General features: G+C 46.0%; 3 protein-coding genes across 3 annotated transcripts in view; all 3 read left to right on the forward strand.

Annotated features, from left to right (window-relative positions):
* ablim1a (actin binding LIM protein 1a) overlaps positions 1-15,820 on the forward strand; it is a 28,144-nt gene extending 12,324 nt beyond the window's left edge. The window contains exons 10-25 of the mRNA XM_080017176.1: positions 287-445; positions 530-574; positions 1,355-1,390; positions 2,142-2,271; positions 3,739-3,858; positions 4,627-4,731; positions 5,604-5,651; positions 6,790-6,930; positions 8,853-8,944; positions 9,319-9,442; positions 9,919-9,980; positions 10,757-10,817; positions 12,267-12,274; positions 12,908-12,982; positions 14,383-14,463; positions 14,717-15,820. Of these exons, the coding sequence (XP_079873302.1) occupies positions 287-445; positions 530-574; positions 1,355-1,390; positions 2,142-2,271; positions 3,739-3,858; positions 4,627-4,731; positions 5,604-5,651; positions 6,790-6,930; positions 8,853-8,944; positions 9,319-9,442; positions 9,919-9,980; positions 10,757-10,817; positions 12,267-12,274; positions 12,908-12,982; positions 14,383-14,463; positions 14,717-14,830 (1,401 nt within the window). The 3' untranslated portion in view covers positions 14,831-15,820. The remainder of the gene's footprint in view (positions 1-286; positions 446-529; positions 575-1,354; positions 1,391-2,141; positions 2,272-3,738; positions 3,859-4,626; positions 4,732-5,603; positions 5,652-6,789; positions 6,931-8,852; positions 8,945-9,318; positions 9,443-9,918; positions 9,981-10,756; positions 10,818-12,266; positions 12,275-12,907; positions 12,983-14,382; positions 14,464-14,716) is intronic.
* Positions 15,821-18,764: 2,944 nt separating this feature from the next.
* LOC307242131 (E3 ubiquitin-protein ligase TRIM21) lies at positions 18,765-21,025 on the forward strand (the record flags this gene model as incomplete). Its single annotated transcript, XM_080016466.1, has 5 exons — positions 18,765-18,797; positions 19,421-19,516; positions 19,689-19,941; positions 20,182-20,358; positions 20,454-21,025. 5 exons carry the CDS (start codon positions 18,765-18,767, stop codon positions 21,023-21,025), a joined length of 1,131 nt encoding a protein of 376 aa, XP_079872592.1.
* A 755-nt stretch (positions 21,026-21,780) lies between these two features.
* On the forward strand, positions 21,781-25,501 carry LOC307242132 (hyaluronan-binding protein 2-like; the record flags this gene model as incomplete). The annotated part of the gene is made up of 12 exons (XM_080016467.1): positions 21,781-21,840; positions 22,248-22,341; positions 22,464-22,574; positions 22,691-22,807; positions 22,913-23,023; positions 23,124-23,295; positions 23,791-23,888; positions 23,986-24,373; positions 24,531-24,673; positions 24,756-24,890; positions 25,030-25,175; positions 25,331-25,501. 12 exons carry the CDS (start codon positions 21,781-21,783, stop codon positions 25,499-25,501), a joined length of 1,746 nt encoding a protein of 581 aa, XP_079872593.1.
* Positions 25,502-25,937: the final 436 nt, after the last annotated feature.

Consider the following 25,937-nt stretch of genomic DNA (forward strand, 5'->3'; position numbering starts at 1 on the left):
GGAACCCCCAGCTTTCCTGTTTCCTACCCTCAAAGCTCTTAAACGCCACTCTAGGCGGGGGGATTTTCCGATCCAAATAGTCGACTCAGCATCGATTTTGACCAAAGAACGAGCGTAAAAGGAAGGGTTTCATTTCACCTGTACGTCGCATTCTGCAAAGGACAAGAGCTGACGGTGGCCTTTAACAGTTTTTTTTTTTGTCTTTTGGAAGTGGCCTGCGCTTCTAGTCTAGTAATCCCTCTGTGTGCTGTGTCTTGTATGTATTTCTTTTTATCTGTCCCTGTAGGCAAAAGTAGACAATGAGATCCTTGATTACAGAGACCTAGCTGCCATTCCCAAAGTCAAAGCCATTTATGACATTGAGCGCCCCGACCTCATTACGTACGAACCCATGTACACCACCGCCCTGGACGAGCGAGAGGAGAGACGAGAAAGTGTGGGAGAGGTAAACGTACAGTGGTTGGTCAACATTTCGCATGGCGTGGTGGCAGGATTTCAACTTTTCGGGTTTTCCCCTGTGTTCTCGCAGCTCCACACTGCCAGGAAGGAGCGGTCTCCCCTGCCAGACGACAAGGTGAGAGACAAATGATCGGCTTTATTGTACTATTCAAGATTCAAGAGGTTTATTTATCACATACATATGCATACTTTCATACATATATGCAGTGAAATGTCTTTGAGGTTTATTTGTCACATACATATGCATACTTTCATACATATATGCAGTGAAATGTTTTTGAGGTTTATTTGTCACATACATATGCATACTTTCATACATATATGCAGTGAAATATCCTAGTATTCATGTACATTTCATTCAAATGTGCTATTCATTCACTTTCAGTAATTCATTACTCATAATTATTCATTCCTAAATGTCTGTAAAGCACTTTGACCTGCAAATTTTGTATGACAGATGCTTTACAAATAATGATTATTATAATTATAATTATAATTATAATTATAACAATTATTATTATTATTATTATAATCATAGATGGCTCCGAGTCACAGAGGTCAACGGGTCTGAGTAGAGCAGTTGTTGCGTCACTGTGTTGGTTTTTGGGAGGTTTGTCCATCAGAAAAACAGATAAAGGCTTGTTAACATCACCAAGTCATCTCTGAGTCACAGCTGACGCTGCAGACACTCGCACGGTGGATTTGTTTGCACACGGACAAGTTTAGACGATTTTCAGTATTTTATTTTAAAAAAAGGCTGACAGATAGACAGATATATAGACGGATGCACAGACAGGCAGGCAGGCAGACAGACAGACAGACAGATAGATAATTATTTTTAAAAAAGTCTTCAAAAACCTCACCCCTTCTAATTCAGCGTTTGTTTGACTTGCAGTCCTCAAGAAACATGTCTCCTACACCGCTCGGTGAGGTGAGCGTTCTTGCCTTTTTCCTCGTCCTATTCTATTTGTTTTTCTTTCATTTTCTTTTGTCTTCGGTTTGTTTCATTTTAGCTTCGCACAAGCTCGTGACGCTTCTATTTTTAAGTTATTATTATTAAAACGAGGCTTTCTTTCAGAAACCTATTTCTGTTGAGTTTTTGTTCGAGCTCAGTTTTTGACAAAGTACAAGGGGATGTATTAAAAGAACAAAGTAAATTTTGATCTCATTCAACTATTTTAATATGAATATAGTAAATGTCAAGTAATAGTAATCATAACTGAAAGGAACCTTTTGCTTTGCCAGTCGATATGGCTACTAGATTTTAACGTGACCAGCCACTCGGAATTTCCACGAGCCAAAATGATATACTTGAAGTAAATTGGAATATCAGTCACTGCATCCTTTCAAACATATTAATTAGAGCTTTAAAATATGAGAAAACACATTTCACATCAAAATATATCAGGGATATTTCTTCCCACATTTGCCGTGTCGGCGGGTGTTCTAGTTCCAATTCCAAGCCCTGATAATAACCCTCTATGTGTCTTGCACTTTTCTGCTGAAGTTTTCCAGTGTGTGTATGTATTGTATATTAAGCAGTGTGTGTGTGTGTGTGTGTGTGTGTGTGTGTGTGTGTGTGTGTGTGTGTGTGTGTGTGTGTGTGTGTGTGTGTGTGTGTGTGTGTGTGTCTGTCTGTGCGTCTGTGCGTGCGCGTGCACTGGCGTGTTTTCATCTCTTAGGGATCGTATGACAGGAGGGAACGCATCCTCCAGAGATCGACCAGTCAGGGCTCCATAGGCTCACCTGTATACAACCGTCATGGCTACACGCCCACCCTGTCACGCTCCCCGCAGCATTTTCACAGACCAGGTAAGTATTGCGCTAAGTGCCATCGTGGCAGAGATGTGTGAATGTGTGTGTGCATACTTGCCTGTGTGTGTACGTGTGTGTGTTTGTGTCGATATACATGGGGTAGGCTTTCTCCCAAATTGAGTTTGATGCTGTCATTTCAAATAAGGCAGACGCCTTCTGCCCAAGGGAGTAGTTCAAAGTGGAGCCGTGGGGGATTTGTTAACGCCGGTTTAGTTATTTTTGTGAGGGCCTTACTTAACTTAGACTTATTCTGCTTAGCCTCTGCGCCAACCCAGGACACAAAACCGTGACATAACGGCCTCTATTTCTGCTCGACGTAGGAAAACAGACGTACTTAATGAGCTAGAAATATAGGAGTGTTCAGCCCAAGTCCCCCCATTGGATAGAAGAGTATAGCCCAACAGGTGGAGGCAGGGGAGGTGGAGGGAGCGCAGCAACACAGGCAGCAAAGCAGGCAGCAAAGCAGGTCGGGCAGGAGGGATTGGCTGCTTAAATAGTCCCACCCATATCAGGGTGGGGAGCATGTATGCATGTATGTAAGGCCTTTGATTATCTTGACAACATCAGATCTTATCATCCGACCTACTTCGACTTGGCAGGGGTACCGCTGGTGACCCAAGGACGTTCAGTGTTGGATTTGGTGCACTTTGGACACACGACATGTGTAATATTAATAAACTTTGAACAAACAAGCGAACAGCGAGCCACTCCGCTCAGTGCAGCAGCGGGGGGGGCTTCAGGGCTCTGCGACTGAGTTGCTTACGTCCGCAGCCCGTTCCGAACAGTGCAGGGGTGGGCGATACTGCCAAATTTGGTCCAGATCCTATACCAAGTAATGGCAGGGCCAGAATCGACCAAAACAAACCGTTATTATTGGTTTTGTTAGAGACGTAGTATCAGTGGTATCGATATGTTTGGCATCGATCGGCCCACCCCTACAATGCAGCCCGTTCGGAACAGGCGTGTTTTGAACGGGCACAGCACTAGTTTATTCCGAAGACGTTATGAATTCGAAAGAGAGGACAGGTTGTTTTGCACCTTCCAGGCAGCGCTGAAAACAAGTGAAAGATTTATTTTCAAAACAATGACATCACCTTCAGAAGTACATTTATTTTTCTTCTCAAGACCTGAATTTGTTCGGTTCTCCGCTACTTTTTTGGGGGTTTGGCTTCGCCTCTTGCGAAATGCTTTCTTTTTCCGTGTTTCCTACCCTCCATCGGCTCAAACAGTCTTTGAGCAGTTGTTTCGGGACACTGGGTGGGGGTGTGGGTGGGGACAGGGTCTTTAAGTTCTTCTCTGTACTTTATTTCCTGTAAATCTTGCCCCCGCCCCTATGTTTTTCCTATTTTCCATTTTTTTCGGCCCTCACCTTCTAACCCTCCCACCCCTGCCCTCGTACTTTTCCCCCCGCCCGTGCTGGGTGCTGCCTGCCTCCCCACCCCCTCCAACCCCCACCCCCCGCAGAGGCTCTGACAGGCATGCAGAAGCTCTGCTCCTCCCTGTGCAGTAACAGTGTGGGCTCCAGAAATAGTGACTCCCGCCCCACCTCCCCTTTCAGACACCACTTCCTCCCCCATAGTCAAGGTAAGCCCCCACCACCCACCCCACCAGACACCCCCACCCCCTTCGTTCCACTCCACTCCTCTTCGCAACCCGCCGAAAGCAAGATTCCACCTCCATCATGCTTCGCCTCTCATAAAACCGCCTCCATCTCATTTGTCAACGGCAGGTAGAGGCCGCCCATGTCATGAACTTCTCAACTAGTATTGCTCTCAACTAGTACACAAGCCCCCTCCCATGTGCTGTTTGGCATGCATTGTTTACACAAACACAGTGTCCGCCTGTATCAGCAGGCAGTAAGGATCCACCTGCTTTACACCCGCTCATTAGAAGTCTCACCTTGCATCGGACAGTTGAGAACATTTGGAATGGACTTGCATGTTCAACCTCCAGAGAACACCGACGAAATACAGGGAGGTTTGCACAAAAATTACCCTTCTCACTGCACTGAACGCATGCGCACATGAGCACTACACCCTCAAACTAGACGACTTTATTATGACCTCTATTCATCTCCTGCGCTGACAAAATTATTCAGCCTCCTGATTCATAGCGAATCTCGCATTGTGACTGCAGCTCCCACTTAAGCCCGCCGCCATTTCCCATTGTCCGGCCCGGAGCCGTTTAACTCCATTCTAACTCGGTTGGTCGAGGCCGATGAGCTTCTCCATCCCATCCCATCCCACCCCGCCCGGCGGAACGCGAGATCCGGAGCCGCGGCTTTTTCCCCCGTCGTGGGGGGGGCCGCCCCCGTGCTGACGTTGTGTTCTTGGTTTTTCCCGCCCACTGGAGGCGCCGACACGCCCAGCGGCCGGAACTCCCCCCTCCCCCTCAGGTCCGACAGCCGGCCGGTCACTCCACCTCTCTCTCAGACCCCTAAACATTTCCACCTCCCAGGTACAGTAGGCACCGGAGCACACCCTGTCACTGCTCCTGCACAGAACCTCCACCCTCCACCGTCTACTGCTACTGCTCTATCTCTCTGTCTCTCTCTGTCTCTCTCTGTCTCTCTCTCTCTGTCTCTCGCTCTCTCGCTCTCTCTCTCTGTCTCTCGCTCTCTCTCTCTCTCTCTCTCTCTCTCTCTCTCTCTCTCTCTCTCTCTCTCTCTCTCTCTCTCTCTCTCTCTCTCTCTCTCTCTCTCTCTCTCTCTCTCTCTCTCTCTCTCTCTCTCGCTGCAGCAAAAATGGCATACTAGCATACTAATGGCATACTAACAACGTGTTCAGTATGTTCGAAACCATACTTTTTGCATCAAATACAAATACGTAAAAAAGTATTTGTAGTAATGTAATACGCCATTTTGGATTTGTCTCGCTGTCTCCCGTCTTCTTCTATTATGCTGCTGCTGAAAAAAAAAAGACATCTTCTACATTTAACGCATAGAAAATTATGCAAGTTAGATTTGGGTTATTTCTCTTAAGTCAGATAAAAAAACATTTTTTGGAAGACGCTTCAGATAATTTCCCAACATGTTTTTGGACGGATTTTCTTCTCTTTTTTTGCAGCGCTCTCTCTTTCGCTCTATTTTACTCCTCTCTCTCTCTGTCCCTTTTTGTCACTTTACCTCACATCTTATTATTTCCCCCTCTCTTTCCATGAATGTGCTTTTATCGACAGACCACGATTAGAAGGTGTGACGGAGTAAAGAACACCAAATTCACCATATTCACCCAAATAGACATTGACCAGGAATGACGGGTGTCTATGACATTCCCGGGACAGTGATTTCTCTAAAAGTCGTTCTTTTTTCCCTCCATCAACGTCTTTAGATCAGGGGAGCAACATCTACAGGAAACCACCGATCTACAAACAGCACGGTACTTCTGCCTTTGTTTTTCATTCTTCCTGCTTATTTCAGAGGTCACAAAGTCACAATTTCAATGGCAATTACTGTTTTAATGTCGGTAAAGTGTGTTTGAGATTTAAATGTTGTCAACCCCCCCCCCCTCTTTTTTTGTTTTTGAGGGGTTTTGTAGAATCTTGTGGTGAGGTACTAAGTGATTTGCTGATACAAAATGGCACTTTTTTTAAGAAAACTCTTCAATGTTAAAGGATGGGTTTACTATTTTGCCGCGAGGTCCTTATTAAAACGTTCCCATCACATTTGGTTCCAATCGTTCATAGCTGTTCGTATCTACTGAGAAACTTACCACTCTGCTGCAGCTTCTCACCGTGCTCAAAGACATTCCAATGGGGAAACATTTAAGCCTTAAAAAACCAGGAGACGTATTTAAGCCTTAAACACATTATAGACATACGTGTCTTTGGGTATTTTCTGAAAATGTTTTGAAGAACAGTCATTTCACATTTTATTTAGAAATACTTTTTGCAATTGCCAAAGTACATCCCAACTGTAACCTTGGCTACAGTGAGTTGCCTTCGTTCCTGGGGTGAAAAAATTAAGCGATGCAACGTCCCGTTTCTAATCTCTTATGTTCTGTGCTGATTTGCTGAAATGCAAAAGAAACCTCCCTCCCTTTTTAGAGTATCACATAAAGAATGACAATATTATGAGTTTCCTGTTTTATTTTTTCTTGGAAAAACAGGAGATTTAACAGTTTTTCAGGCTTAAATGTATATGCCCCACTGGACTGCATTTAAGCACAGTGAGAAGCTGCAGCCGAGCAGTATGTCCTTATTAAGGCCTGGGTTGACAAAAGGCGAACATATCCTTTAAATCCCACTTTGTCTAGACAAAAAGGTCGTTTTGTTTTTTTTAACGAAGATAAGATTCCAAGACTGCTTGTTGCGTTTGGACCGTTGTGATGCACTGTCGATGTTTACCGAGCCCCGAAACACAGATCAACCCCCCCACCACCACCACCACCACCACCACCACCACCACTACCACCACCCCCAAGCCCGAAGACCTCACATTACTTGAATGTTTACCCTGTACTTGAGACGCCCTGACCCCAGACACTGATAGATAAGTTCCCATGGTTACCGACCTAGATACGGCTGCCATAGCACCCCAATGCAAGTCCGCCGATGACATCATCAGGTCGGCCACCTTCCCTGCCGCCCATGCTCCCTGTCTGGACGACAGCTCACAGGTTGAGGGCGACCCGTGGCCCCCCTCTCTGGCTGTATTAGGTACAGTAGGCTCTTGATGGGCATGCTTGCACCTTCAACTCCCCCACTGGCACACAGTTTCCACTGGTACACCACGTTACCACGCCAACCCTTAACCCTTATAGGAGACGCCCTTAACAGCATCCCAGCATTCACTGTGCTTTTAATCCAAAAACACCTGGGCAATAATTATACAGAGTTTGGCTTTGTGCGAAATGTGTGAAATGGCCGCCAATGTTACTGCTATGTTGCGTTATTTTACTTATTTTTATCATTTCGCTTGCGACAGCTTGAGGTTTTTTAGTTTAATTTGGGTGCCTATTACTACACAATTCCAGCTGTACTCAGTACTGCCACAAATGACCTAGACAGAGATAACTGAGGCTGACTTCAAACTGACTTTTGTCTGTCTGTCTTACTGTGCTGTTCCGTGTATAGAATATCTGCAATTTAAAAAATATATTTAAATATACAGTATAATATATATATTTTGAATTACAAATATCACCTGAACAGCGAACAGTTCTCATCACATCACTTCTGGTGAGTCCTTCTGTTTTTCTGTCTGGTCAGCTCTGTCTGCCATTTGTGTTCAACCATTTGTTTGTTGTAAAGGATGTGTCATCCACTGCTCTGTGACTTGGTTCGGCGTCTTTCTACCCAGGCCTCATCAAAATGTTGGTTCCCATCATTAATTATAACATCCTCGCTGGAGACATTGAAATCTCCTTTTTTGGGGGAAAAAAACAAACAAAAACGGGAAATTTACAATATAGTAACACCGTCCTAATATGTTTTATAAAAGAAATTACACAAACCGTGCATTTCGTCAGTTTTTGGGGTATTTTTCACAAATCGGTTATTTTGGTAATATGCATGCTTATTTCAGAGAAGAGACTAGAGAATGGAATGAGAGACAGGAATTCTGGCTTTATAGATAGACAGACAGGCAGGCAGGCAGGCAGGCAGGCAGGCAAACAGACAGACAGACAGACAGATACAGTAGATAGATAGATAGATACGATAGATAGATAAAGAGGTAGAAGGATAGATAGACAGACAGACAGACAGATAGATAGGCGGACAGACAGACGGACGGACGGATGCATGCTCTTGGCTACAGTGGGTTGCCTTTATTTTAGGGGTGAAAAAAATGAAGCAATGCAACTTCCTGTTTCTAGTCTCTTATGTTCTGTTGCAGATGTCGCCAAAGAGGCGATTTGCTGCAATTATAAAAGAGTGAATGAAAGTCTGAAAAACCCGATCAAATGCCCAAGTTGGGTCCATTTTCCATTTGTCCATTTAATAGAATAAAACATGAAAATCTAAATATGAAAAACAAAGTTCAAGTTCAAGTTCGAAAAAAAGTTAAATATACAATAAAAACTCACTTAAAAATGTAAAAAAAAAAAGTAGTTCTGAATATAATCTTGAAAACATGTAAAAAAATACACTGAGACTAATATAATATCAATTCCTGTTTTCAAAAAGGAGATTCACATTTTATTTTTTTTTGCGAAGGCTCAAACATCTGCACCGCAGACATCTCCATAGCGACATGTTCAGGTTTACGTTGTGAATAATGGGAGCCAGTATTTTAATAAGTCCCGTGTCGAAAAACAGCAAAGTGTCCTTTTTAAGGTGGTTCTGTGCAATACAGCACAGAGTGTTTGGGGGCGAAATATCTCTCTGTCTTCATGCAGGAAGCTAATGATCATTAATAATGACATTCAGTATGTACTGCTGTGCACTACACTGCAAGCCAGAAACCACCCCCCAATCGGCCGAGAACTTTTTAATTCAATTTTGGACTTTTTTGCAGCGTAGTTGCGTGGTGTCTTCCTGAAGGTCATGTACGTGTTCAGTGTGCACGTGTCTATAAACGCTCCTGTTCTCCGTCATTGCTTCATTGTTTCCGGGCTCTGTTTGTGCGGTGCACGCAGGCTCCGGAGGGGAGGGGAGGAGGCGATCCCGGGAAGAGGAGGAGGAGGAGGCCCTGAAACGAAAGCAGCTGCAGGAGGAGCATCTCAACAGGGTGAGCTACGCAGCTGGACATCCCATTATCATTATTTCCGCCGGGAATTAGGAAGTATCTTAGCGTGCTGAATGAAAACAAAATGAAAGGGGGGGGGGGGGCGTGTTCTCTGGGTCTGCGTGAACGGGGAGGATGAGAAAAGCCCGTCAACAGGTCTGACTAGACGATGAGGCAGGAAAAAAAGTTGATTTTCCTTTTTCACCCTGGGACATTTAAAACCTTCCCAGACACATCCAGTGCAGAAGACGCGAGGCTTCCAGCGATGCTAAAGCAACTCTTGTCAATAAGTGAACAAAAAAATGGTGTTAACGTATTTTTAGCTTTTTCTTTCAACTTCGTGTGTGGCTGTGAATTGATGGGCGTGGCCCTTTTAGATCCAGTCTGGTTTAGGGAAACTCATTCTGAAGGAGGAGATGGAGAAGGAGCAGATCAGGGAGCGCCACGCCCGCAGCCTCTCCGCCCAGCGCTACGACCCCAAGCAGAGCAACTGCGACGCGGGTAAGACGCCGACCCCCTGCTGCTCCTCTGCCGCTCCCCACAGAAAGTCCTAAAAAAAAAAAAACACTTCTGCTGACCTTTCCAAGACGGTCCATACACACTACATAGACATGATTCCAATGTCACTTCAAAATGTTTATCGATATTTTAAACAGAACCAGTACGCTTCAGAATATCCTAAGTTATTTCCTTCACATTTGCAGCATTTTGCAAATTTCCATTTTGAAAAATATAAATCACATAGAAAAAGGTTTGGCAGTTTGAAAGCATTTCACGTGTTTTTCATAAAAGTTTTTTCTTGTTTTTTTTAATGGAAATTCTTAACCTAGAAAACATTGCCATTTGCAAAAAAATGTATCGGTTGGAGAGCGGCATTTAGGAGAGAAATATGTGCAGATAAAACAGCGTCCGGGTTTTTTAAACATCGGCTTCAATTATAGACTCAATAAGCGTGGACTTTTTCTTGGACATTTCAGATCCAACTTCTCCGACCAAGACGAACTCTCTTCCCGGCTACGGCAGGAACGGGTTGCATCGGGTAAGATGTACTGGCCACAGACCCTACAGCTTCACACCTAGAGCGACAAACGACAAGAACGAGCCGCGAGTCCGTTTGATGCGTTGAAAATCTCACAACTCGCGCGACAAGTTTTGGTCCAAACTAAGTAAATAAGTCATATTTGTATTTCAAAATAATGATCTTTTAACGTGAACGTTGGATGTCACTGTATTCACTTGCGATAAAACTCTCTTATATCAGTTGAATTGTGCGCATATTTTGTATACGCACAATTCAACTGATATTAGAGGGGAGTTTCAAAGTCATTCATGGAACATGGTCAATGTCCAGCAGTTCATGTGACGGCCACTAGGGGTGAGGATCCGACCGTCGGAAAAAGTTACGTATCCGGTGTGAAGGGGGCTTAACAGAACATAGCAACAGCAAGTCTTGTTTGATTATCAAATGATAATGATTCCCTGGGGGTGCTTTCACACCCACCCTGTTTGGTGTGCACCAGCTGACCTTTTTCTCAAATTCGGACCCTTTTGACAGGTGTGAACACGCACCCACATGAGATTTGAACGTCAAAATTCCGACAAATTCCAGGCCAGTGAACAAACCAGAGTAAAATGAGAAGTATCTGATGAAACGTAACGAACCAAACGCTGGTGCAGACCAGCAGACCGGTCTAGGTGTGAAACCCCTTTGAGTCTCGGTTCCACTCCCATCCTTTTCATTAGCAATGCAAGAAAAGTGTCCTGCAAGTTCTAACGCGTATCTTAACAGCTGCGGCGTCCCTTGTCATTCCTCAGCCCCAGTCCACAGACTTCACCCAGTACAACAGCTACGGAGACATGTGCGGGGGAGGACGAGGTGAGCACAGAAACAAAGACATTTGATAAGTCCGCCAGGGGCTAGGGGCTACGGCCTAGTGGCTAGTGGCTAAGAGCTAGGGGCCAGGACTTAGGAGCTAGGGTCTAGGGGCTAAGAGATGGGGATATTTTCCTAGGGGCTCCGGGCTACGGCCTAGGAGCTAGGGGCTAAGAACTAGGGGCCAGGGGCTAGGAGCTAGGGCCTTGGGGCTAAGAGCTAGGAGATGGGGGCTAAGGCCAAGGGGATAGGGCCTAGGGGATAGGTCCTAGGGGCCAGGGCCTAGGCGCTAGGGGCTAAGGGCCAGGGCCTAGGACCTTGAGCCTACGGGCTAAGAGCTATGGGCTAGGAGATAGGGGCTAAGAGCTAGCAGCTAGGAGATAGGAGCTAGGGGTTAAGGCCTTGGAGCTAGGGGCTAAGAGCTAGGGGTTAGAAGCTGGGGGCTAGGGCCTAGAAGCTCAGGGCTAGGAGCTCAGGTCAAGGGACTAAGAGATCGGGGCTGGGGGGCAGGGGCTGGGAGCTAGGAGATAGGGGATAGGGCCTAGGAGCTCGGGGCTAAGAGCTAGCGGCTAGGAGATAGTAGCTAGGGCCTTGGAGGTAGGGGCTTAGAGCAAGGGGCTAGGGCCTAGGGCTAAGAGCTAGGATATAGGGGTTAGGGCCTAGGGGATAGGTGATAGGGGATAGGGCTTAGGGGATAGGCCTAGGGGCTAGGGCCTAGGAGCTAGGGGCTAAGAGCTGGGGGCCAAGGCCTAGGAGCTAGGGCCTGGGGGCTAAGAGCTAGAGGACAGGCCCTATGGGCTAGGGCCTAGGAGCTAGAGCCTTGGGGCTAGGGGCTAAGAGCTAGGGGCTAGGAGCTAGGGGCTAGGAGCTAGGGGCTAAGAGCTAGTGGCTAGGAGATAGGAGCGAGGGCCTTGGAGCTAGGGGCTTAGAGCAAGGGGCTAAGGCCTAGAAGCTAGGGGCTAGGAGCTAGGGCCTAGGGCTAAGAGCTAGGATATAGGGGTTAGGGCCTAGGGGATAGGTGATAGGGGATAGGGCCTAGGGGATAGGCCTAGGGGCTAGGGCCTAGAAGCTAGGGGCTAGGGCCTAGGAGCTAGGGGCTAAGAGCTGGGGGCCAGGGCCTAGGAGCTAGGGCCTGGGGGCTAAGAGCTAGAGGACAGGCCCTATGGGCTAGGGTCTAGGAGCTAGGGCCTTTGGGGCTAGGGGCTAAGAGCTAGGGGCTAGGAGCTAGGAGCTAGGGGCTAGAAGCTAGGGGCTAGGAGCTAGAAGCTAGGGGCTAGGGGCTAGCTGGCTATCCTGCAGACATCAGTGGACTTATAGAAAGATCAAAAGATTTGGCTAAAAGGATCTCCATGTGGGGGCGGTGCAGAAAGTCATTTTTCTGAGGGAAGGGGATTCAACACGGAAGAAACCCATTAACTGTGAGTCTCATTTTCTGTCTGTTTTGTCTTGCAGAGTTCCAGGTATGTCTTTCCATCCGCATATTTACATGGCATGCACCTCACCTTGCATAATATTTGCTTGCTTTTGGGTCGCAAGACACACCTTGCTCCTGAATGCCACCCCACCCCCACCCCCCCACCCACTCTCCTGCTCAACGCTTGCATCAGTGTTGAGGTTAATGTGAACCACAGTGCATGCGGTGCAGTGATTTAACCCCTCTGCGGCCCCTCTGCGGCCCCTCTGCGGCCCCTCTGCGGCGCGGCGCAAACGCCCCCTCCCCCCAGCAGAGCTGCGATCACTGTGCCGTACATGCAGCGTGTACCAGGTCCATTGCCTCATTTCTCGTTGTCTTGTTTGTTTGCCAATGTTTTGAGCCGAGCTAAATGTAACTTTACCACAAACGGCAGAAAAAAAACCAGACGTAACAAAAAACAAAAAAAACAACAACAATCAACAACAACAGCGGCTGTCCATCTTGAGTATTCAGTTCTAGAACGCCTTAAAACAACTTGTTCCATCCATACGACGTAGTGCCCGGTGTCATAAGCAGAGATATTGATGATCATTGATGTGGCCCCTCCCCCCCAACCCCACCCCACCCCACCCCCCACCCCCCTCCACTATATTACATTTGTGTATGTTCTATTCTTTAGCACATTAAGGATGGCCGTGCAGCCCTTGCAAGGATGGACAGGGGAGTATCTATGCCTAATATGTTGGAACCAAAAGCAAGTATCAACCTTCTTTCTGCCTTGATTAAAAAAAAATAACATCAAACTTGAAACGTGCTTCGAAATTGAACTCTGGCGGTGACCTCCTAGTTGCCCAGCGTCCCTTGTTCAGCAGTAGTCTTAACCCCATGTAGCATAAATAAATAGAAGAGCGAGGACCGCTTTGATGAAGCGCGTCGACCAAAAAAAACCCCCAAAAAAACCCGCCGCACGACAACATCGACCGTCTTTCGACGACGGCGACACCGGAGCTAACCCGCCGACGTAGACAGATGGGGCAGACCCGCCCGCCCCTCCCGGTGGAGCATGCCTGTTTTTCCGGAGCTGCGGAGTCACCCTGGCGCTACGCATGCTGGCTTCTCCATGCTCATCCACGCAGCTTCGGCACCGCGGTGGCTGGACACTGTATGCGGCCATACAGTGGAGACTCCAACACCCTGACGGTCATCTGAACAAACTCACGCCGCTACTCCACCACAGCACCACCACAGCAGTTTATCATGGAGCGTACGTTACTGGATATTGCTACGGGAAAGGGATTCTATTTGCTTCACTCTCACTCCGATGGCATTAAACCCTATTAACCCCGATCCAAACAATCATTCTGCACCACCAGGGCCGTCTCCACATGAATAATATTTCTGACAGACAACTCTTCGATTTTAAAATGATCTTTAATTATTTAGCGTCGTGTGAGTTGGGGCGTCCGTACATAGACATACTTGATGAGCTAGAAATATTGGAGTGATGAGCTGGAATCCCCCCATTGGATAGAAGAGTAGAGCCCAACAGGTGGAGTCAGGGGAGGTGGAGGGAGCGCAGTAACACAGCAAGCAAAGCAGGTAGCAAAGCAGGCAGCAAAGCAGTAGCAAAGCAGGCAGCAAAGCAGGCAGGGCAGGAGGGCTTGGCTGCTTAAAAAGTCCCGCCCATATAAGGGCGTGGAAGCGCGTGGCGCCGTCGGGTTGTCTGGCAGAACTAGCTCCACAAGCTACGCCCCATTAAGAGTTTAGCTGGCGTTTGAGGTGTACTGATGGAGCAACACAGGTCTTCATTTGAGTCTTTCTTTTGTTTTTTTCCTCTTACCCGATCTATTGCACGTTTCTTTTTTGTTTTGTTTTGGGGTTTGTTTGTTTTTTTTATTTTTGCACCAAAACAGTATGCCCACCTCCGCACCACTTACTTACCCAGCCACTTACCCTTCCAATCTCTGAAACACAGCCTTCCCTCACGGCACCGCCCTCACACCCTAGTCCAGATAGTTTGCCGAAAATGAGCTCGTACTGTCGCTTTGTCGTAGGTAGGAAATGCACTTTTCCTGCTTGTTTCTCAAGCTTGACTCGGCTCCCGGGGCTCGCTCCTTCCACTGACTGGTGTCATCTCTGGTCTCCCTCTCGAAGGTGTACCCCTATGAAATGCTCATGATAACCAGTAGAGGGCGAGCTAAACTGCCCAGGGAGGTGGACAGAACCAGACTAGAGGTATTGAGTTTGTCTTCGCCTCCGTCTGCAATGTCCATGCCGGATTTGTGTCTGCTTCTGTGTGTGAATGTGACCCAGAAATACCAAATGCAGCGAGAAATGTGCTTCATCGCTTCTTTTCTTTTTTTGTGCCCCCTCCCACCCCCACCCCCACCCCCACCCCCTTTTGTGGCCTAATTGCTAACCACACCCCCCACCCCCTCCCATTCCTCCCCCTCCCTCTTTTGTTTTTCTCTACCCCCCCCAATTCTAGCGCCACTTAGCGCCCGAATCGTTCTTTGACATCTTTGGGATGGAGATCCAGGAGTTTGACAGGCTTCCCCTGTGGAAGCGCAACGACATGAAAAAGAAGGCGAAGCTCTTCTAGCCGCCAGGACGAGCGTGCGCATTCACGCACAGGACGGGCACACCGAGCCGTCACCTAGATGTGTAGGGTTCTCCTTCTGTGTTCATTTCTTCTCTTCCGTTCTGTCTCTCTCTCTCGCTCTCTCTCTCTCCGTCACTCCTGAGGAAGCGAAGGAATTGACTATTTTATTTTTTTTCGGTCCAAGGATTTCTGTGATTGTAAGCTGATTAGAGAGTAGAGTCGCTCACGGAGGAACGGGAGCCTCGCCCATCTTCAAAAATGGCAAAGAATGAAAAAGGAATGGACGACGGGCGGTCATGTTATTATCATTATGATTCGATATATTTGTTTTTGGGGTTTTTTTGACTGCGCTTTGCTTCAAATGGAAATGCTTTCCTATATATATTTTTTTTTTCTCACTTGTTTCTTCCTAATTTTGTTGCTGTTGATTCCTGTGGAACATTGTTGAGTATAGTAGAACATTCATGGCGCCCCTTTATAAAATGTCAGGTGCTCCGAGACTGAACACGGGTCGGCTTCCCTTCACGTCGGGCTGAAGCTGTTTTAGCCCAAAGTTGCCGTTGAATTGGCTCAGTGAGTCTTCAATTATAGGGAAGGGGATAAAAAATGCAGTTTGGCTGACCCTGCTTATTGTTTTACTGGCTCTAAAACATAAAACGCTAACGCATAATACCATTCAAGCACTTACTCATGCTGTCGGTCCTCTCTTCAAGGCAACTGTACACGCCACGCAAGGTAAACCCTGACAAAAACTCAAAGAAAATCTGTCTCTGTCTCTTCTCAGGCTTCCATAATCACCACCACATACTTTCCCCTTTAGCTGTGTCGGCAACGTAGGTCCTATAAAACACATTTCAACGCCATAGCCACCGTACAGGAATCCAAAATCGATTGGGGGGGAAAAAAACACACCCGAATGTTAAGAAACGGACTGTATCTGAAATCACTGTTTTATAAATGAAACCCACACTGCCATTTGTTGTATTGAAACCTAAGCCAATAAAGCTTTAAATCACCGCCACCTGAATGATGTTCAGCTGCACCCGAGGGATCCTCCGCCCCTTCTCTTTCTTCTGGTCAAACTTTAGTGACGACGGAGGAGCACTGTCTGTTATTTCATTGTATTCACTTCCTTCACTGTCTGACGCAGCGTATTTCCAAACACGGCCTTTTGGGAGAAACCTCAGCTGTTGTTTATGAATTCATTCATTTGCCTGGTTATTTTTGGTTGGTTTGCTATTTTTCTTTTAACCCAGGCCCCATCAAAGTGTCGGTTCCCATCGTTTATAACTGCACAACCTCACTGGAGGCTTTCCCGTTGAGGAACTTACCACTCTGCTGCAGCTTCTCACTGTGCTTCAGTGGAGTCCGATGGGGCGAACTAAATGGGGAACAACACGCCCCCATGTTCGGCATTAAAATGGCCAAAACTGCACCTACCGAGTTGTGATGTGGTCCCTGGCCCCTGTTCCTCTGAGTGATGCAAGGCTGGCAAACCATTTGTCCGTCGCGAACAAATCGTTTAGACGACACGACTCCGGCAAAAGAGTTGTTCGTGAGAGGTTTTCGTGACGGCAAAACGACAGAGAAAATCACCGAGTCTGAAGGTGGAGCCACGCCTCGATTCAGTGAGCGGCAAGCGAGATCCGAGTCTTCGACCCCTGACCTGGAAATTAAAAAACACAGAGTACCGAATTAAAGTGGAAAAACAGCATCCGGCACGAATCACTTTACATGTGACTGATTTACACTTTGCATCCCACCAAAATAAATCATTTTGATAGGAGGAAAATATTTTTGGGGTTCCGTACTTGCACACTTACACTGCACACTCTTCCCAGATGGATATTGACAAAATTCAACGATCCGCGGGAGAATTCCAGAGTCGACTCTTGTGGCTCTCGTTCACCGTTCCCCTGAAGTCCTCCGTGGCTCGGCTGTGCCGTGCGTCAAACAGACCAAATCAAATTGGACGAAGAGTCTGAAAACTGAGTCGATCTTTTTACTGAGTAACTCGTCAAGAACCGAGTCTAACAAAGAACCGAACATCTCAACACTTCATTCCCACACCCCCCAGAACAGGGCTAACGGGCTATTTAAGGTTTTATTTTTCCCAGGCAAGTTTAATAATATCAGACACTAGTGCTTTTTTTTTTGTATTATTCTTAAATATTTGCCCCATTGGCCTGGTTGAAAAACAGCCGACCTCCTCCTTTAACCCGACCCCTTGAAGCAGCGGTCCGGGGGTCTGCGGAGGTACTGCAGCGGTTCCACCAATCTTTTCAAATGTCAAAATTATTTGGATGAAAAATGTTGAAATGCATTTTAAACTAAATAATGAAAATAATAATAATACTCCAACCATGAACACCGGAAGAGTTTTGCTTTATTTTATTTCGGCAATCAGCTTAAAAGGATCTGATTTGCAGCTTCTGGCCAATTTTCGGATTTTTTGATTAATGTTCAGGAAACTCTGAATTTTCAGTGACAAACTGTGTCTCTGACGTAACTGGAACCCGGCTGACCCTTCAAATAAAAACACATGGTTTGTATTATTGCACTGATATTAAACAGCATGTGAAACACTATTTCAGATCCGTGAAAATGTAATTTCACTGTTTTCTCTACACACAGACCATATAACGCCAGGTCTGGATAAAAAGCTACTGTACGCTGCAAAAGTGTATAAATAGATATATAAAAGAGGTAAATAAAGCATTATAAATATGTTGTTATAAGCCAGGCTGAAAATGCAACACAAAATTTTATGAAATATAAGTCGAGGGGGTCCCTGCTCTGTTTCTCTATGCACCAAGGGGTCTTTGGGCTGAAAAGGTTGAAGACCCCTGGGGCAGAGAAGCATCCGTGGCCTCCGTCCTGACGTAGCGTCTCAACACCGCTGGTCGGTTCTCCCAGACCAGGCCAGGAATGTTTACATGATGTGTTCTGCTTTTCCATTGAAAAAAACCCAACAAAAAACGTGACTTTTCAACAGAGCCAAGGTACGACTGAATCTATTTAAAAGTATTTATATTGAAGATTGTGTCATACACAAGAAGCAAACCCTTCATATGACCGTAAAGAGGTCTCCTAAACCTCTGTCCTCACTGTTGCAGATGTACTTCTGATGCAGAAATACTGTAGGAAACGATTCACACAACACAAGGACACAATGTTATTTTGATGCATGATGATTATTTATCTGTGTTCTCCAACTGTTATATATAATATATTAAAAAAAAAAAAAAATATATATATATATATATATATATATATATATATATATATATATATATATATATATATATATATACACACACACACCACTAATAACACTTATATTGTGAAGCTCCCCCTTGTGCCACCAAAACAGCTGTGACCTGTGGAGGCATAGACACCACAAGACTGAAGGTGTCCTGTGGTATCTGGCACCAAGACGTTAGCAGCAGATTTTATACATTTAAGACTTTCATAATACAATAATATTCATAATATAACTATATTATATTAACTATAAGGTTATTACAATGAAATGTACAGCATTACTTTAATATTCCCTATCATTCTCTCTGTAGTGCATATAACACAAACATACAAACATTATAGAAGGTGAAACCACAGTTAAAGAGGTTTCCTTTGGTATTTCTGTATTACATCCTATATTAACACCGTAGTGCATTTCTGTGTTGCATCTTTTTACTTCCAGCACGTTATGAAAGTCATTGAAAACAAAACTACGTGTCACCGATCTCAAGCACAGATTCTGACAAACAATTGAACTCATGCTTCCTCAAAGAAGAGCTATGTCCATATGAAAATCTTTATATTTAGCTGTGACTTTTACACAGCACGTTGACGAGTGGGCAAAAAAGTAGATGGATGCTGCTTCAGAAATACATGGTAGATAGGTGACGCTAATGCAACAAGCATTGGAATGGGTGGAGAACAACAGACTCCACCCTTGCAGGTTATGAGCCCACATGGCTGCAGCAGGCGAGCGTACTATGATATAATGAATAGCACAGCCCATAAGAAAAGTGAGAAAATAAACTAAGTGGGTGCTACTGCTGACCCAGATGGTAATTAAACATTCAGCCAGTGGTTGTGTTGACAGCCTGGCTCCCTTGCCAACGCAATGAAATCAGTGGCACAATGTGATATTTTCTCCAAACACGCCATATAAACATTGTGCAAACCATACATGTGTTGCCCCAAAGAAATGCTCAACTGCTATTTATGTTTTTTATTAAAGTAAATATTACTGATTTACTTACTCAGTAAATAACTTTGTGTTATTTGGGCCAATGAACATCCAGTTGCCACGAGCAGAATGCGAACGATGCCAATATATTTAGGCAAAACGACAACGTCAGCACACCAGACAACATTACATTGGCCTAAAACTGGGCCAATGTAATTTAGATCCAAAACTGGGTTGCTCCGGAAAACTCCCTTGTAAAGAGGATATTTAGGTAAGCTTGTCTTTGTTACTATTTAAATGGGGACCGAAAAGGAACATATCAGATTTAATCTCGCCGGCTAGGAATCAAGTCCAATTCTGATGAATATATCTCAACATCCTCTTTCCAGGCGGCGCTGGAAAAGAATCAGCAGCGTCTAAAGAGGCAACGGGACGCGGTGAAATGCAGACTGAAGGAACTGGCCGCGCGGCAATCAGAAATCACAGTAAGATATTGTTCAGTGTTGTGGACGTTTTGGAAAAACAAGAAATCTTTCTTCCTAACGGCGCACAACTTATGAACAGATGCTGTACATCTCAAAAACGCACGCAGAGAACAGCGGAGCCTCCAGGGCTTAAACCGTGTGATCTGATGCACAGCACTTGTCCTCAACCCAGAAAAAGTCGGCAGCCGTAAGGGAGAGCCTCGTCAGGAAGTACAGGGAGATCCAGGAGGTGCTGGAGGAGGAGCTGAGGGCTGCGCTGGCCTTCCTGGAGATGGAGGAAAGAGCCGCTGCCTCCGCCTTGGACGGGCTGATGGAAAAGAACCGTTCCCTCGTCCAGGAGATAGAGCAGAGCCTGGCACAACTCACCGTCGAACTGGCCCAGATGGACACGCAGCCCGAGTCATTGGTGATGGACGTCTTCCATTGTGAAATGTCAAAAAAAAATGTTCACATTACAATATGCACTTCCTGTATGGCACACTTACAGTTTGAGTTTCAGAGTTTATTCGATCTGTGTTTCAGCTTCTTGAATCTTTCTTTCCTTATGGTCGGCAGCTGGATGCAGGAATTAAGGACAGGTACTGAGTGTTAGATGGTTCACCCTCAAGCTGTATTCATTCACCATGAGGGCACTGCAGCACTGCAGCACTGCACGTGACGCTCAGTCCCGGTTGATGGCGTGTTGTGTGTCTCCAGCAGGGTGATCAATCTTCTCAACAGGACGGAACCCAGCGGCGTGAGCCTGGATGAGGCCAACGCCGAACAGATTCTGAGCCTCACAAACAACATGCTTCTTCTCATCCGCTCCCTGACGCCTCTCGCCAAAAAACTCACCCGGAGCTGTTAGTTCATACGGTTAAAAGCGATTTTTATGTCTGCTTCTAATATTTCTCGTCGATAGCGGAGTTGACAGAAGCCTGGTTGTGTGTGTCCGCAGATTCTAGCGAGGTGTGCTTGGATCCGCAAACGGCGCATCCCAAACTCGTCATCTCGCCCCAGGGGGACAGCGCCACCTACACAGACACCTGGCAGGAGGTCGCCAACCTTCCCCAGCGGTTTGACACCACCCTCAATGTTATCAGCCTGCAAGGCTTCAGCCTCGGCCGCCATTACTGGGAGGTGGATGTGACGGGCAAGACCTACTGGGAGTTGGGCCTCACCTATCCCACCATCAACCGCAAGGGCGACGCCGAGGACTGCTGGCTGGGCCGGGGGGAGGAGTCGTGGTGCGTGGAGTTTTTTGACGGGGAGTACACCGCCTGGCATGGCGGCGTGCCACACCAGCTCCCCGTTGCTCAGCATTTTTGTCGCATCGGGATCCTGTGCAGTTTCCCCGCGGGCCTGGTGACCTTCTGGGGGGCAGACAACATGACCCCGCTGTTCTGCTTCTGTGCAGGCAGCTTCACAGATAGCCTACACCTGGCTGTGTGTCCAGGTCATGACCACAACGGTTACAATACCAAACCGATCATCATCTGTAACACTGCCTCACCTACCAGAACTTTGTAATACAATGCTCCACAAAAAAAGATATCTCGTAATTGCTATTAATGCCGCAAGTAACAACCTGCCTTCAAATAAAAATCCTTATCGAAAACAATAAATACTGTGGTCGGTGTTAGAATTTAAAAAAAATCTGGATCGTGACAGATCGTTTCTTTGCAGATGTAGGATTTACTTGGGATGAGTTGATGAGAATTTAAATTTGACTACATTTGTAACAAAAGTATTGACCTCATAATGTCAAGAAGAACAAACCCACCCCTACATTTCAATGAAAGCCGCTCTGTTCAATGCAAGCGCTTAGATTGAGAAGAGCGCCTGTCCTGCCATGCACCCGCCAGATTTGAATCCAAAGTCTACGTTCAAACAAATATTTAGCCCTTTGCAAAATTTGTTCTCTGGGCCGTTTCCGTGTTGCAATTTGCTGAGCCCTTCCTCATCACCCTTTAATCGTGTGGGAACAAGTAAATGGTCAATTGTAAGAAAAAAAACCACCATGACCTCTTTAACGCTCTTCCTTATTCGAAAATGCTCCGTATTTTCAGTAGTGTTGGCAGGGAACTGTTGTATCAACGATTATTAGAAAACCCTAAAACACGGCACAAATCAATAAAGCTGACTCAGCCGCCCAGCGCAGGCGTGTGGACCTTGCAAGGTCCCTGGAAATACAAAGGTTTGTGTACTTAGCCAATGGTTTGGGGCGCTCACCAGGGCAGTGTTTTCATCGTGCTCTCCCGACGTGTCCTGTATCCGACGGCACCATGAACCTCAAGTTCCTCGTGTTGCTCCTCTTCTTAGCGGCACTCGCCGTGCCTGCTCACGTATGTATTCCAGATCCCTCGTCCGCTTCGTTTTGCCATCAAATAGCTCTTTCTAACTCTTCGTATCTTGATTATAAAGCTGCTGTTTGCAATGATCCCTTGTTTTATTAGTTGGGGAAACATAAAAAACACAAAAAAAAGGGGCATCATCACCGTCATCACCAAATTGAAAAAAAGTATCAACGATTTCTGGAAATTTTTAGAGGTGAGTGCGTTGAACCATTACCCTCAATCAATACTCAGTGAGAGTATTTTCATCTTTCGTTCTTTCATCAGTTTTTTCCTTCTCGTGTAGTTTTATAGGTTTGAAATGATCTTAACGTCTCTGGAGAGGGCACAGGGTGAAGTGTTAAGTCAACACGATCAACACGTAACAGTATGCACATCTCTCAGACATCTTCTATCAGACCGTGGACGAACCCACTGACAAGAACGACGACGACGACGACGACGACGACGACAATCATTCCGACTGGGTGTTTGAACTTCAGGAACCAGAAGGTAAGACACGGCTCCCAAATGCTCTCGCAACCCCTCACACGCCCTTCAGCCGCATATTTATTCCTTTGTACGCGGCTCATGCAAAGCTCACGCTCCTCCCTTTGGCTTTGCTCGTCTCCAAGGCCGGTGCAACCCAAACCCTTGCTTCAACAACGGGGTGTGTGAGGAGAAGGGGCAGAATCATTATGACTGCAAATGTCCAAGACCCTTCAGGGGCAAGAAGTGTCAGAGAGGTTTGAAGACAAATCTCCTCTCATTTTGTTGCTGATGTAGCACCAGTTGGAAAAAAAAACACCATCTCAGTGAAAATGTGTTGATGCTTTTTAACATTTGCTACGATTCTCCCGAGGTCCAAAACATTGCCAGAAAGGGAAATGTGGCCATGGCGAATGTGTGCTGACATCTACTCCACCTTTCTACGAGTGCAAATGCAAGGAGCCCTTTCAGCCACCGAAATGCAGAAACGGTGCGTTGTGAGCTTTTTAATTTTTTTTATTCAAAGCTAAGCATGTTCTACACATTGAGTCGAAAAACAAAAATTTAAATGAACACTCTCTTCTTTCCTCCGAAGTTGAGCTGTGCAATCCCAATCCATGTAAAAATGGTGGACAGTGCATCGTAGATGGCATGGAGTTTGACTGCGAATGCCCTGCAGGGTTCAGAGGACGCTTCTGCCAAGTTGGTAAATACACAAACATTTTCCCCGATCAATAAAACAAAAACGGAACCACGTTTTACCCTTCCCAGTTGTTCCGACAGTGACTTTGAGGTTTACCTGCCAGGCCCAAACGACTGTTTTGAGGGTGACGGAGAGTCGTACCGCGGCCAAGTGAGCGAAACTGATGATGGCAAGGAGTGCCTCTACTGGAACTCTCACTTCATCCTGGAGAGCGGAGCCAACCCTTTCAATTCCCATGAAGACAGCAATGGATTGGGACCTCATAACTTCTGCAGGTCGGAGCTCGTGACCAACATTAAAATCGGTTGCTTTGATTAATTATAGTTTATTTGCAATGCTAGTCCTTTATAATGATCATAGTTAATGGTCAATGCTAATACTCAACTCAGTATTGACTTGTTAAATGTTACTTAACTACATCAAATGTAAATTCTGATCAGTTTTTATAATTTACCCTATGTTAATGAGACTCCCCGAATCATAGGTTTGTCTGGGCTACATCATAGTCAAACACATGGTTGTGTTTAGATAGTGGTTAAGTTGAGGAATAGGTTTGACACGGTTCAAGTCAGGGTATTGAACGGTTGTTAACAAAGCAAAAGGCTTAGGGACTCCACAATGTCCACACAAGTTAATGGGGGTCAATGGTAAATTAAATCAACTTAAGTCACATTGACTCAGTCAAAACAAAGATGAATAGCCAGTTGATTCTGGGTTGATCATGAACATCGGACTATCCATGTAAAGTATTACCATTTTGTTGAGCGCAGAAACCCAGACGGAGACACAATGCCGTGGTGTTTCTTACGGAGAGGCCGCAAGCTGTTCTGGGACTACTGTGATGTCACAGAGTGCCCTGAGCCTACAGGTGGGTCCAGCAGCACTATTTCAGTCGCTTTAAATGCATTTCCAGGTGTGGCACCCACTGACTCAAAGCCTCAAACGACCTACTCTGGCGTTCACAGTGACCCCTCCAGGACCTTCTCCGGCGCTCACAGTGACCCCTCCAGGACCTACTCCAGCACTCACAGTGACCCCTCCAGGACCTACTCCGGCGTTTGCAGTGCTCACTCCAGGACCTACTCTGGCGTACACAGCCTGGACCCAAGGTCCTGCTCAGACCACTGCCACTGCCGACACCTCTGCCGAACCTGAGCCATTCTCAACCTGTGGGAAACCTACGCCTAAGAGGTCCTTCTTCCGTATCTACGGCGGTCTCAAGGTGCCTCCTGGGGCTCTACCTTGGCAGGTCTCCGTGCAAGTGAGGCCCAGGGGCAGTGACCAACCGTACAGACACATATGTGGAGGGGTTCTGATTGGCAGTTGTTGGGTGCTGACAGCAGGCCACTGCATGTAAGCAAAATACTTGTATACAGTAGACATATGGTGTAATTTCAATTATAGAAAAAAAGAAAACTATTATGTTATCTCTTAGTTCTTGAACTGTGAATGCCTCTTGTGCATGTGAGCATAACCATATTTATGCAAAACCATCTGTTGCTTATACCAGTGATAAAAATAACGAGATGCAGGTGTTCATGGGAGGACTGTCCTTGGACACAGAAGACCCCATGGAGCAACGCATCCAGGTGGAGGAGGCCATTGTGCATGAGAACTACAGAGAGACCACTGTATCAGTTCACAATGACATAGGTAATCTTCATACTGTAGGTAACATATTTTAAGGTTAAAGCTTTGATCTCACACTACTTGAATGTAACCTGTTCCCTCTAAGCTCTCTTGAAGCTAAAAGGCAAAGATGGCAACTGTGCCAACGAGACCCAGTTTGTGAAGAGGGCCTGTCTGCCTGATGCCCCAATGCCTGATGGGTCAGAGTGCACTATTTCTGGATGGGGTGCAACTGAGAATTGTGAGGGAAACTTCATTTCGATAGTTGCTAATTGTTCCAAATTTTACTCAGTAGTTGTTATTGCTTCTAATGGGCCTCTGTCTGCCAGTAATCACAATTAAATGGATGCCCTATGTTCACATCCTTTTGTATTTTACAGCTGCCAATGGTTCCAACAATCTGCTGGATGCCAAGGTGCTAATAATTGCCCAGGAGACTTGCTCTGAAAGCAAGATTTATGGCAGGGTCCTGGATAATGGCATGCTCTGTGCTGGCCACCTCCAAGGAGGGGTGGACTCCTGTCAGGTTGGTTGGTTGCCAGTTTTATTTTTGCTTGTTTTTCTTTGTATGTTCCCATCTGCATATGTCTATGCAAGTGTGTGTGTGTGTGTGTGTGTGTGTGGTTAAATAATATAATTAAGCTGCTTATATGCATATGACCATTTTTCTTTGCGCGTTAGGGTGACTCCGGAGGACCACTGACATGTCAGCAGAATCAAACCCACTACATCAATGGTCTGGTCAGCTGGGGAGACCAATGTGGGCGAAAGAACAAACCCGGAGTCTACACGCGGGTCACACACTTCTTGGACTGGATCAAGTCAAAGACACTAGCAGTGCCGGCAGCATAGGTGACCCTTTGCTATTTGGTAAGCACCAGCCTAGAACCAAATGGCTTGAGACAGCTTTTGTCCGTGCCAATGCGGTTGCAGGAATGAAATTTTGACATTGAGGTCAATTGGGTTGAATTGAATTGAGTCATTGGAGTTGAACTTGAAGTTGTTTATGTTTTGCTTTGAAATCTCCACAATAAAACCGTGTTTTACAATTTAACAACCTGTTCTCGGTCTTTTTGAAGTCAATGGATGGAGTCAGTGAGTTTAAATCAGTATTAAAGTGCATCCAAAAGTATTCACCCCATTGAACAATTAGGGAAAGCAGCTTTCCTCTCACAGCTGGTTGTGTGTGTGTCAAGGGCGTGTTCATCAGTTCTGAAATCCAAACCCTTGTGTTATGCATCTTGCGGCGGTGTCGCGGCTTCAGCGCAAATACATTTCACAATTGATC

Source organism: Zeus faber (genome assembly GCF_960531495.2).
Source record: "Zeus faber genome assembly, chromosome: 16".
Classification (NCBI taxonomy): Eukaryota; Metazoa; Chordata; class Actinopteri; order Zeiformes; family Zeidae; genus Zeus; species Zeus faber.